Genomic DNA, 13,838 nt, shown 5'->3' with positions numbered 1-13,838 from the left:
ACGGTGTATGATGTGAGGATTTATGGAAACAAGATTGAGTCTTCGTAAATATAGACGATCTTTGGTCCACATACAGCCTATCATAGGTTGTGTTTACCGGCAACGCGTTGAGAAGGAAACAAGAAAGAAAATCTGAAATATGTTGAGAAACGACTCAAAATTAACTTCAGAAAGCGATGAAACTTGTATTTTCTGTTTGATAGCCAACGGTCAAGACAAAAAAACACAAGTCATCAAAAAGGTAAGATCCTTAAAGTTGTAACGGCAGGTAAAGCTCACCTATACATTGCATTACACCATTGTATCAACAATATAAGGGTTTAAATACCGTTTGGTTATCCTTAGGAAGTCTTTAAATCAGGAAATGGCAACAATGGAGATGTTAGACTCATTTTGTGCCTTTCATCATAGCGGAAGCAGTTGACCTTTTTCGGGCTGGATATTTACTCTCGTTTTAATAGCCATGAAATTGTTGAAGTCTGAGGTACACACAACATAAAATGATTAAAGGTCAACGTCTCTACATTTCAAAGAATGGATAATTATGCAGTGGTTACAAATGCATTATGCCATTATTACTTTTGCTAGTTAAGAAGAAACGTCTACATTTATACAAAGGTTATTAGGCATCTGAATAATGATAATACACTTTATTTTATATAGCCCTTTTCAAGACAAGGTAACAAAGTGATTTACAAGAAATAAACGTCAGACTAATAATACAAACAATTTAAAAGTGATATTATAACTTGAGCAAAGAAACTACAAAATGGTTAAAAAAAAAATAGAAAACAGTACAATAAGTTAGGTAAGACAAAATAAAATAAATAACAATGCATTTTAAGAATAGAATTAACAGATAAAGGGTCAAATTCTGGCCACAAACACGACAAAAACACGTTGTTGTTCCAGAGAATGGGGGCCCACAATAATACATCTGAATTTTATCCATGCTTTCTGACGGTGATAAATCTTCAAACTTCTCCCCGAATGACTCCTGGGCCCGTAACCTGTTAAGGTTTAGGGTGGCAGCTTCTTCATACGCTGCACTCGGAGAGAAATAGTGGATCATACGCAGTGGCGAATGGTCATTAGGGGCAGGTGGGGCACAGCCCCACCTAGTGTCAGCAGAAAGTATTACAAATAATGATCACAAAAAATGCAAAAAAAAAAAATATATATATATATAAAATATATTTTAAGATCATGTTTAATCATCTGATTCGTCTGTACATTGCTGTTTTAGTCTGTGTTCTTCTAATTAGTGTCTACAGTGTGTGCCTATTGAGCTGTTTTGAGCCATGTGGGACAAAACCTGATCATGCCCCTCCCTCTCACTGTCTAAGTGAACGGTGACTGTAAAAACTACACTGCGCATGCTCAGAGTATTTTCCTATTTAATGTGTGTTGCAAAAAAATAATGACCATAGGGGCACTGAGCTGCCATCCCCACCAGTGGCGGCTGGTGGAAAATATTTTAGGTGCGGCTGTGGAAATGGTGATCAAACAATACTAGGGGGCATTTTTTTTTAGAAAAGACCCCCTAAATTATGACTTCTGGTGATGTTAGAGGGGGGGGGGAAGGACAATTTGAGGCTTAAAAATATGAGAAGACTGATCAATACCTCCATAACTTCAGTTTGGTTAGCTATGAATCTTCCAAAACTTCCAAACACCTTGTCCTGGACATCGTTTCTACAGCATAAACTGTGCTAACAAGCTGAGATTCCACAGATTCTAGAAATATAAGTATCATCACTGAGCGATCAGAACTCGCGACAGGGGAAGCAAATACAGACATCACACAACGTAGCTTTAGGTAGCAAAACACGGAGATATGCTCACCTTTTGCAGAATAACAATTCTGATCAAAAACGAGAAAAACGCAGCTGAAGGTTAATCCAATGTGTCTGTCACTTTGAAAAAATGATTGATGATCCATAATTCAATTTTTTTCTGTTTGAATGTGAAGGGTTACATGAAAGAAGCTCGTCTGGCCCTCTCTGCGATTCACAGAGGGCCCGCTATAGTAACTGAACGAGAGAGTAATGTCAAATGACAGTACAATTGACCAATCATATCTTCCCTCTAAATGGGTGGGTTTTATTATCGCGGACTTTATGACAAGTTCCGCCCGCTGTGAAACTTTTCTTGTTTCCATAGCAACAACAACTTCCTGTCAACAGCGTGAACTCGCCTTCAAAATAAAAGCATGCCAAATTACACTTAAGACATACAACTGCAACGAAAGTAACAACCACAATGCAATATCATTTTCAATGTCAAAGAACACAAATTGGGTTCACAGGTGTTGTTTTGTGTGGTAGAGGGTCGCTGTCATTGATGCGTTTTGCACCCTGGGCCGTTGTTTTGATATTCCGCTGAAGTATACGCTGTGACGTAATAACTCTTTTTTTTTCTTTTTTTCGAGGGAAGGAGTGGGGGTCAGAGGGCCTAGGTATAAAGCTCACGGTTGCATTCGAATAGTCCATTTAGCTTAGGAACCTTCCTAACGGAGTGAAATGACCCGGAAGTCCCTCAGTGGCAGCCATGATAAGTGCCGTTCGAATTCTCTAAATTAAAAGGAAAGGAGGTTTCAAACTTCCTTTATAACCTCCTTTAGCCTAGGAACCACTGGACCTCCCTAACCGAAAGGAGAGGAGAAAATGCTGCCCCACAATGCCTTGCAGCCGCAGCATTTGCCGTCACACAACAGTCGGCCGTTCACGGAAACAACCGATTATGAACGAGAAATGATATCATGAAAGTTACGGTGCTTATTAAGCATTTTAAAACGTATGTGGTAAGTTGTCAAAGTGCTTTGTTTTGAACGTTCATCAGTATTATAATCAAAAAGAGAAATATGAACGTTAGTTTTTACTGAAATGATCAAATAAAGTCAACATTTCACAGTCTTTACTGAGCTGTGTGGGGTTTGTTCAACTTTTAAAAGATGTTTGAATGGTGATATACACAGTGATAGATGTTAAGGACTAACGTTTATAATAAATACATTTGTATTGATTTTAAGATCTTTTCATACAATCATATGTATTGGGATCATTTGTATTAATGTGGACCGGAGGGAGAGGGTGACGAGCATAAGTTTCACTTTCCTTTTTTATTTCAATTTCAACTTTGGTCATGAAGAATATGTTTCTCTGTTGTCCCCGTTCATAAAGCATAAAACAACAGCATCAGAGCACGGTGCAGAGTCTCTAGATGAGTTTACAGTAGTCCCTCGTTCTTATTAAACATCCATGTTGTAGTCCGCTGTATAGAAAACTGTAGTTTCCATAGTTTCCCCACAGCAGCAGGCGCACATTTATGACCTCTGCTGGCGCATCATAAACACGTCGGATAGTGAAAGTGCAGTCGGATTCTCTAAAGTGCCGCAGTCTCTTCTCCTAAATCCTTTTGAATTCTCCTATCCACTATCCCTTAACCCCATGACGTTTCACTCCGAGGTCAAGGAATAGACGATAGGGTTAGAATTTAGGAGCTGTTTTTTTGGAGTATTCGAACGCAACCCACGGCTCGCCACTGGCATCAGGTGAACACACCCTCATTTACATGACGCAAGCCTGCGTGCGTCCTTACGTAGCACGTAACACACACAGTGCGTTACAGTGCCTCACAGTGGTACAATAACAATATTACATCCCTACAGTACAGAATAGACATAATCTCTCTATACATATAATAACTGAGGACATATGTAAAGATTTCCCTTAACAGGCTGTAGGTTAATGTGTGTGTTTTATATCTGTTATTCCTTCCTCTCTGACAGAACAAGGAGCTGGTGTGTTTTAGAGACATTTACCCTGCTGCTCCTCACCACTACCTGGTTGTACCCATTCAGCACATCCACAGCTGCTTCTCGCTACACAGGGGACACGTTGATCTCGGTCAGTCATAAGATCACTAAAAGCTAATAAAAAGCTCTGCAAAAACACAGAACCTCTATTTCTCCTGACCTGCTGTCCCTTACTGCTTATAGTCACACTACTACAGCTTCTACAAATAAAGCTGCAAAGAGTCTTACTATACCTTTAGAACTATTTAGGTGTTATGAGACTGCTGCTGAAAGTATTTCCACAACTGATACTGCAACTTCCGCATTTACTTTTAAACATCTGGATTTACCGTATCATTTATTTGAGTTCATCTTATTATGGGGATGTTTAAGCTTCCTAATAGTGGTATAACTGAAGTGTTGTAACTTGTATCCAACAGTTAAGAGGATGGCTGAAATGGGGAAAGCTGTGCTACAAGACCAAGGGATCACTAATATGGAGGATATAAGGTAGGAAGAACGGTTGTGTGTGTGACCTTCAATAAGCACAAAGTTTAAAGGAATATCTTGTGGAAAGTTAAATGACATGATTGATACTACATATCTGGATGTCAGGCATAAGACTATGAGTTTAGCACAAAGAGTTAAAGCGCTAACCTGGCTCCAAACAAGCATTCTATCTCCTTTTTTTAATATATGTAAAGTGCAAACGAAATAATCCAGCATCTACGCCAACAGCAATTTGTTGTTTTTTCCCTTTTTCATAAGGTTAAAACAAATAAGAAATAAGAAACCAGTGAGCTCTAGAGGAATATTTTGTTGTTGAAATGCACCTTTAAGCTCAATTCTGACTATATGGTTGTAGCTTAAAATGTTAAGAGAGGTGGAAATACTCACTCTGTCAAAAGGTTTTTGTTATTAAGTTATTACTTTATTAAAATGTTTCCTTTACATTTATGTGTTTTCCTACAGCCTCGGCTTCCACCAACCTCCCTGTACTTCCGTCGATCATCTCCACCTCCATGTGCTCGCCCCTCGCAGCCAAATCTACGAACACTTGATGTATAAATTTATTCCAAAGACGGACAATTTTGTTACGGTGAGAGGCTCAATGGCTAAATATGAGACGATAATGTTACTCAAACACTTACAGTATATTGACTATTTTTCTTTGAACTGGACCCTTTATGCCCTTGCCCTATCTAAAAGAATATGTTTCACTTTACAGGAAGAAAGTCTCCGGAATCGTATTAAGGATAAAGCTCCCATAGTAAAGGAAGAGTGGAGTGGACTGTATATAAACTATCAAGACTTGTCCGTGGTCGGGTCGCGGAGGTAGCAGTTCCAGCAGAGAGCCCCAAACTTTCCTTTCCCTGGCCACATCAACCAGCTCTGACTGGGGGATCCCAAGGCGCTCCCAGGCCAGCCAAGAGATATAATCCCTCCGCCTGGTCCTAGGTCTACCCCTTGGTCTCTTCCCATCTTCCGGCGCAGACTAAAAACTAATCTCTTTCGACTCCACTTCGAGCAATACAATTACTAACAAAGCACTTATATATTAACCCTTGGCTTTCACGCATAGAGGTCACTACAGTGGACAGCTATTCAAAAGGTGTTTTGCATGTTTGTTTTTTTGCATAGTTGCACCATCAGCCACTACATAGGACCCTATTGCATCATCCCATACACTGCCACTCAATGGAAAGTCAGTGCAAGTGCATGATAAAGGTCTCTAAACCAAGATGAACGACAGAAAGCCAGATGGACCAAGTCACCTGCCGATATCTTGCCAATCCTTTCATGGAAAGCGCTCCCTGCAGGTATAACACATTTGGTGACATCAAGTAACAACTAAGGAATGATATAATTCATAAATAGTCAAAGTATTGATTTTATGTTTGCAGGAAATCATGATTATTCACCTGTCCACTACAGTGGACGTCATGCATCACTGGCTATATTTCAACTAAACTTCATACTGTTACTTCTACTGTTCTTCTTGAAAATACTTAATTTGCAATATCTTTTTGGGCCTTAAATATATATACTTAAGTTATTATAATGTAATTTTAAGTTTGCACATCTTTATTTATCATTTTTTCCAAATTTACAAGTTTTCAGTTTAGACTTTAATGCATACTGTCCACCTGAGTGGTTTTTTGAAAAAACTAGATTAAAAAAAACTAAAGTTAAAATCTTGTTTGTAATGCCCCAAGAGCAATACAAACACTTGGTAAACAAATCCTGAGTGAGGCTTTCATAATTCATGCATGAAAGGGCTAATAAAGGACTGGTTTATCTAAAGCCAGTTGAGTAGCACTTGAAATGTTTTAGCTCTATGAAACCTGATGTACTTATACGATTCTGTTTTCTTCAAGTTTGTATCTTCTTGGTCGAATGCACTTATTGTAACTCGCTTTGGATAAAAGCGTCAGCTAAATGCAATGTAATGTAATGTAAACTGAGTGATTGAATGAAATAATGATAATAATAATAGTTTTGTTTAAAGGTAGGGTAGGTACATTTGAGAAACCGGCTCGAGATCGCTAGAATTTGAAAATACACAACCGGAGAAAATCTGCCACTTCCTTATAGAGCCCCTCCTCCAACACACACGAACGCGCACATGACCAATGAGGGCACGAGATAAGTTTGTGCACAGATGGAAGGCTGACAGGCAGGTAGGCTAACCTCTCGTGAGTAAAGGGCAAACCACGTATCATCAGAGCTCAGAGAGGCTTAATGTTACAATTACTACTGACTATAACCTGCATTTTGTTTTGTTGCCTTTTGTTTTGGAATGAACTGTGAACCTGAAAGGTCATAGCACTTAAAGGCACAATGAGTAGGGTTTGTCCCTTGTGGTTGTAGTAAATTCAAAGTTTGCTCCTCCTCCCCATGGAGGACATTTGTTTTTGATTGTGTGTGTACATTTTTTTCATCAATTGAAACAGCTGCTTATATCTTTTGATATTTTCTGTCACAACCTATCTGATGCACTGGGGTACAATCTGTCTTTTAATATGAATATGTTATATTGAATTGTAATTAAAGATCTCGAGAAGCTCCAAATAAAGGAATCATCATCACAAAGTCTTAATGGTTTTATTATCCTTGATAATTACCTAATATTAACGACATGGGTCAATGTTTTCCAAGGTATTTCTAAGGTGTTTCTCAGTTTCTGTCTGAACACTGTTTGGAGAAAAAAACTCATGAGAATACTGTAGGTAAAGGGTTTTATGAAGAAATGTCAATATTTACTTTAAATTGGCAGGGTGTGCATAGATATTTAAAGGGTTCTCAAATGATCTAAGATAAGAGTAATGGCTCTTGGCTAAATGCATTTCTGGTTTACATTGCAGTGTCACTTCTCTCTGTGCGCCACTTGGAGTCACTAGTGTGACTTTCAACTCTTTCACTTTGTTTTGATTTTATGATCCATAAAACATACAGGCTTTAAAAGCTGAATCTCAACTTTCTTTTATTACTTATGTAAAGATTTGAAGGCAAAAATCATAAAACATAATCCTCTCTGACATTATTATGCTACTATAATACTGTGATTAATTTTCAACCTTAACATACAGATATACACACCTTGTCCCTTCAGGGTTGCAAACAATCCTTTTATAATCTTTTTGTCATATGTCAGTAGTGAGTTTGAAAAGGGAAATATTTCCAAAGCTTTGTGTCATCTTGAGCTAAACTGAGGAAGAAGGTGTCCAAAACTATAACATCCGTCATGAACAGCAAAACATGTCAGAGTCTAGAAGAAGCTGTCATACATCATTACAAATATATATATATCAGTTCTTAGACCAATACTTTTTTTATGTTACTCTAAATCTACAAAAACTAAAAATGTATCATCCTGCTATTTTCCCTGCACGATTGAGCTTATTGAAAGCCCCTTGAAACTCAGATCCAGAGGGTTTCATCCTGTTGTAAGATAATAAATGTGGCCACATGCATTTGAAGTCTTTCAAAATGTGTGCATGTTATCTGGTGATTTTACGGCTGTTGGCTGTCAATACTTATAAAGCCTTCTCTAATCAAGTATGAGAACAAATAATGAATTGTCAGGTCATTTATTTAATATCCCATAAACCATTGTTGACAGAAAATAGGAATATGCCACCTAAAAGCACAACATGTAAATGAGAAAAAACAAGAAGGAATTGGATGTTAGATGGGTAACATCAAGTTAAAAGTGTGATCCAACATTAGTTCTATTTTTTCAAATAATCAGGCAATAATCATGTGTTTTATTTCCCTTTATTCAAACATTATATGCAGACAAAACATTGACTTCAGGGGTACATAGGTACTTATACAGAGTTAAAAAAACCGAAATAAATATTAAAAAAAGAAAGAAACTAGTGAAAAAACTAAAGGTAACATTTCAAATGAAATATTAATCAAATACACATTTGGTTTTTATTGCCTTCTTTTTTTTTAATATCTTTGATAGTGGTGCCATATTGTTGTAAATTTAGGTATGAATGTGCAACATTTGGTTTAGAGTCAGTCCATATCTTCTTGTGAATGTTCCCAAAAATAAAATCAGGCCTAGTTGTATAAATAAGACAATATTTGTATAAAATCCATCACCTTTAAAGTGTATAATCATACTGAAGTTGTATCGTTTGTCCTCAACATCACACCAAAACATTTTTTTTGTACAAACAATGATAGAATAAATGACAAATTGGTTTATCATGTAAATAATTAATACATTTATTTCTCTCTTTTTTTGTAAAAGCAGTAACACTGTCACCTGCAGCTGGTATCCTGGCTGGTGACGTCAGATTCTTGACGTCTCACGTCGACCTGACGCTGTGCTGCTGCGGTGAAGCCCCGCCCCTCCCTCCGTCAACAACTGGACTCCAGCTATTTGTATTTTCACTGCTAGCCTGCTAACGATGATTCATTGCGTTCGAAAAAAGCCAATTTAACCTAATCTGGGGGACATTTATTTTTCTGTCGTGTGCTTGCAACATACTCCATCGATAGCTGGTGCCGATGTGCATTAAATGTGAGCCGAAGGGCCGACGAGAGCGGTGATATCTTGTGGCTCACCGTCCTTTAGCCGCCTCGGAGAGCAGCTACTGCTAGCACCTCCGGAGAGAGTTAGCTGGCTGACAGCTGGCTCGGCTAGCTACGTGCCTTCAACAGTAACGTAGCTAAGATTTACTCCCCGAAACAATGCATTCTCTCTGACATTGGTGAGTGTATTTAATGTGTTGGGCTTTAGTATTATCAAGTTTGTGCATGTCATTTGTTTTTAAATCGCCTCAGCGTTGCGTTGCGAGCTAACAGCCAGGCTTGTTTGTAGCAGCAGCTGCACGAGCCACGCCTGGGCCATTTAAATTGCACGTCTGTGGCTGATAGCATTTGCTGCTGTTTTTACTCACTGCTCAGTTTTAGAGCACTATATTCATTCAGCTTGTTTTGGGGTTTACAGAGAGGACTGATGCCCAGTTGGTTGACACATTGGAGTAACTAAAACTAGCTAAGGTGCCATTGAAGATAACAGGGTGAGCCGTCATTACACCTGCCGATGCACCCCTGGTTCTGATCAGAGCTGCCAATATGATGCCGGTAAGTCCACTCACACCCTGCACCCCTGGCATTTAAATGCAACGTATTGTTCCTTTATTATGTCATGATATATGCCAAGACCATTTATTATTATTTTGAAGGTACATTTTAAATTCATGAATAAACCTCTGCCTGATGTTGCGCAAGATAAACAACAAACAAAAAAATATGCATAAATAAAAATGCATCCCTTAAAACAGGGCTTACTCAAATAAATCAAACATATCTAGAAATGAAAACAATGTAGGCACGTTCTTGTCTTTCCAATGGTCCAGGTTTAACCTTAAAGAATATATAAATGTATTTATAAAAAAATAAATAAAAGTGCCTTGACAATAATGATTGGGTATATTGGGTTACATTTGCATAACATATTACTTGTGGGGAGATTTTGAGGTGTTATGCAGTAATCGGAATAGTTCCACATGTAGTTATTGCTATATAGCATTTGGGGGTCTTCATTAACAATTTGATGATTAACTGATTTAAGATGAATAGCCTAGTATTACACTCTGACTATCAATGTACAGTCGTACATCTCACAAGTTCAAGCAAGATTCATATCTGTCCATTTTCCTTTCCCTCTGCCACCCAACTAATCTGTATCTATCCCAGAAATAAAAAACTGTACTTTATCTTCTAGTACCTAATCTTTTGTACAGTATTACTTCAGCTGATTTCCATTTCCATTTTTCATGTTAATGGTTACAAGGCCCCTCGGCAGGGGACATTTAAACAGGGCTTGGCATTTGGTTTGTGTTTTAACAACACTGAATAGAATAAATGTTCCTGCAATTATATGCATTATTGATTTACACTGCTGTATATCGGCACAGGTTTACTGTACACCCTGTACTATTGTCTCTATAATAATGCATTTGTGTTGAATAACGTTGCTTCGTTCTTGCATGATAAATGAAGTAGAACTATTTTCCATCTGTTGTTTTCCCTGGTGTTATCGTACAAGACGCTCTGTGACAAAGAGTAGAATACCTGAACGGCAACACTATAGGAGTCATGCTTTGTTGAGACTTCTTTTGTTATCTGTCGTGCTGACAATGCAGTGGTGTATTGTGGGTAAAGTGATAGCAGCCTCTTTGGCCTTCAGGGAGTGTGAACATGAACTCAGACGCAGGATAAGTTTACAGCAGGTTTAGTAAGGTTTTGTCGTATATGGAGGCGATTCTTTGCCAGTGAAAATACAGTATCGCGGTGACATTCAGAGACGCTTGAGAGTTTTCAGGAGTACAGGACAACAGAGAAGCTACTCTGTATTCGCTGTAGAGTTCTCAGGGGGGACTGCGATGGTCGCCTCTGTAGACGTTTGTACCCTGTGGCACCACCGGGCTATCAGAGTCAAAGAGCCAGTGGAGCAGAGAGGCAGCCCCGCACTCGGGTCTCGCGTGACTCGGGCAGCCAATGAGACGTCGGCAGATCTAGGTCTGTGTGACTGCGTCCACTAATGCTCTGTTGTTGAGGGGAACTTCGGAGCTGAGTAGATTGTCAAGTGGCATTAATCTCACACAGTGAGCCGGGCAGAGCATGACTTACAGGAAAACGTAAACATTGCATCTTGTTGTCGCTTATACTATTTTTGGGTGGTATTCGTGACCTTGTTCTAAAATTACACCAGCTCAGCCATAAGGCACTCCCTATTAAACAGTAACATGCCATACATTGAATATATGACTATTAATGTCAGACCCTTTTTGTCAAATTTCTCTCCTGTTTAACAAGGCTAGATCTCCTTTTATATTGGTTAAATCAATATGCATTATTAATTAGACTCTTCTCGTCATGTACATTAGTCAGCTTTCAATCAGGGACAGGGACACATCCTTTTTTTTTAAAGAGTAGATGACATCTTCTTTGTTCCCATGCCCTGTCCAGGTTTACATTTTCAATGGAAGTAAGAAGAGCATTTATTTTCTGAATAGTTTTCTAGTTTTCTATGAGGCTTTCAGTTTATTCCACATCATTACCTCATCTTGCCTCTATATGGTTCATTAACATCTTGAGTGTTTGGAATATTTTGCTGCACGAAATGTCGTTTTTATATTAGTCAAAAATGTCAAAGGCAACCTCCTCATGTCCCACTCGATAGCTGTCTTGGATTGAGCTATTTGTGTGTCATGCATAATCCTGATCATAGTGCATGTGCTCTACTAGTTCACACAATTCAGCTTGTGTTTAGTTTCATTTATCTTGCTGTGTTACTGTAAGGTTTTTCTCTGGCATAATATGAGTAGATACGTTTAGAAGTTGACTCCATCTTTATTTCATTGCAATGTCTTCAATCGTTGCATTTGTGGACGTTTTCAGTTCACGTTCTTTGCTCTCAGGAAGCAATATTCTGCGCTTGATCTTTCTTTATTCATCGTAGGTATACCTCCTCTTTCATAGTAAATGAGTGACAGGATTTGTGAAAGAAAATGACTGTTTGATTCATCCTGCTGGAGATGAAGCCAGCCAAGCATCCACTCTCCCTCTCAGGAGTTAAATGATAAAAGCCCCAATCTCCTGATGATGCCCACAGTAGCATCAGGCTGAAGGGACGCTGTATGTTTCTATACAGTACATGGACAGCTAGGCCTGTCGCAGTTATTACATAATCGCCTGATGGGGATTATTTGAGCTGACTGCGATCATTTTGCTTAAACTGTTGATTCCCATATAAAGGAATTTGAAGCTAATGGTATCAATGTGGCAACAAATATAAAGCAAATAAGGTTCATATCTATTATGAAATGGATGGATGGAACTAGATACAGCGTTCAAAGCAGGGTTTGGTTTAAAACTACCCTGATCTGCAGAGCAAGCTCACTAACAGGAAGGAAAATAACTCTGCATTCATATTTTAGAACTTTTATAATTTAATAAGAGATATTTAAAGGTGGGGTAGGTAAGTTTGAGAAACCGGCTCGAGATACACTTTTTGTTATATTCCATGGAATGCTCTTAACATCCCGATAGCAATGAATATCTTAAGTGCTTTGACAAAAAATCCATAAATAAATTTCATCTGTGGAAGCCGTAGTACTGTAAAAAGCACGACCAATCATTTTAGCCGGCCCGGCTAAAATAACTGGATGGCCTACCTGCCTGTCAGCCTTCCATCTGTGCACAGACTTATCTCGTGTCCTCATTGGTCATGTGCGCGTTCGTGTGTGTTGGAGGAGGGGCTCTGTAAGGAAGTGGCAGATTTTCTCCGGCTGTGTATTTTCAAATTCTAGCGCACTCGAGCTGGTTTCTCCAAAATTACCTACCCCACCTTTAAGTGTTCTTACTTGGAATGTAATTCACCTAAAAAGAAAAATTGCTGCTGACTTCTCCTTCGCAGTGGAAGTCAATGGTAAACGGCTTTCAGGCTCCATAGCATCATGTGATGAACACATTAGTTCTGTGGACTGAAGCAGATAATAAATGTGTGCTGAAGTTGGTAGTATTTTGTAGTATAGGTTAAAGTTAGTCTTCGAACCCCTTTTTTGTGACATTATAATTGTCTGGTATAAACTAACAAACAAGACAATATTTCTTAAGTAATCATCACTTAAAATGTCATCATTGTGACGCCCTGTGTTCAGCCAACATGGAGAGTAAGGATGATGTTCTTCCTGCCTCATCATAGTGTCCTGAGCGTCTTGCCAGTCAGAGCTGCAGCCAAAGTATTCTCATTAGCACGGAGTCGTTGGTGTTGCAGCCACTGGCACAACACAAGGACTTCTTTCCAATCGAAGGACTAGTCGGCACCCTCCTCCACATCCCTGTCCCTCTCTCTCTTTCTCTCCTTTACTGTTTGTTTCCCTCTTGCTCTCTCTCTTCCCCTCCCTCTCCGAATTACACATACAGCAAGTGTTTTTTCTTCCAAGTCTCCTCTGCAGCACTTTACAAATGCACGCACCGCTGTCGGTTTCAGAGGTCTGCTCGGGATGGCATAACAATTAAGTCTCATGCCTGCGAGAGCGGCAGTGCTATGATGAAGCGGTTTGTCGCTATAGTGTTACGTGGCCTTGTTAGCATCTCCAAGGAAAATCCCATTTGGGCAAAGGAGCACCACCGGCCACCAAAGAAGGAGATCAGGAGGAAACGGAGGGCAGTGAAGAGAGCCACGACCATGGGCAGACGCAACTTAGTGCGGGCGGTTGGTATTCCTCCAGTGGTCAGTGAGCTGGATCACTGGAGTTTGTCTTTTCTACACTGTCAGCATCTGAATGCTTATTCGCAGGATGTAGTCATTTCTATTTATGTGACAGAGGTATAGCTTAGAATATTCAGTGTTGGCTTTTAATGATTAGTTTTCAAATAGGCCCACATTTGTAGCCAAGTGATTATTTTGGTGTTATAAAAAAAGCTGGGGTGTTTTAATTTCCTTCTTTTTTAGAACTGCATCTACTAGTTGACGAAGTGGGTCGTCGATCAACAGAAAATACATGATAAT

General features: G+C 39.1%; 2 protein-coding genes across 2 annotated transcripts in view; both read left to right on the top strand.

The window, feature by feature from the left end:
- Positions 1 to 81: 81 nt before the first annotated feature.
- On the top strand, positions 82 to 6,036 carry LOC117492889 (histidine triad nucleotide-binding protein 3-like). Its single transcript, XM_034143311.1, has 5 exons — positions 82 to 241; positions 3,791 to 3,908; positions 4,237 to 4,306; positions 4,769 to 4,895; positions 5,025 to 6,036. The coding sequence occupies exons 1-5, from the start codon at positions 140 to 142 to the stop codon at positions 5,133 to 5,135; spliced, it is 528 nt and encodes a 175-aa protein (XP_033999202.1). The 5' UTR covers positions 82 to 139; the 3' UTR covers positions 5,136 to 6,036.
- Positions 6,037 to 8,660: 2,624 nt separating this feature from the next.
- Positions 8,661 to 13,838, top strand: part of LOC117492577 (apoptosis-stimulating of p53 protein 1-like) — a 30,454-nt gene continuing 25,276 nt past the window's right edge. The window contains 2 exon segments of the mRNA XM_034142907.1: positions 8,661 to 9,024; positions 9,264 to 9,400. Coding sequence (XP_033998798.1) covers positions 9,392 to 9,400 — 9 coding nt within the window. The 5' untranslated portion in view covers positions 8,661 to 9,024; positions 9,264 to 9,391.

The sequence above is a fragment of the Trematomus bernacchii genome, unplaced genomic scaffold (genome assembly GCF_902827165.1).
Source record: "Trematomus bernacchii unplaced genomic scaffold, fTreBer1.1, whole genome shotgun sequence".
Taxonomy (NCBI): domain Eukaryota; kingdom Metazoa; phylum Chordata; class Actinopteri; order Perciformes; family Nototheniidae; genus Trematomus; species Trematomus bernacchii.
This window is presented reverse-complemented; position numbering and strand designations above follow the sequence as displayed.

Bases quoted from the DNA above. Each gene is read 5' to 3' on its own strand.
- LOC117492889 (XM_034143311.1), top strand. From the start codon at position 140: ATGTTGAGAAACGACTCAAAATTAACTTCAGAAAGCGATGAAACTTGT. The intron at 3,909-4,236 runs GTCAGTCATAAG...TGTATCCAACAG, and splicing joins CAGGGGACACGTTGATCTCG to TTAAGAGGATGGCTGAAATG. The intron at 4,307-4,768 runs GTAGGAAGAACG...GTTTTCCTACAG, and splicing joins ACTAATATGGAGGATATAAG to CCTCGGCTTCCACCAACCTC.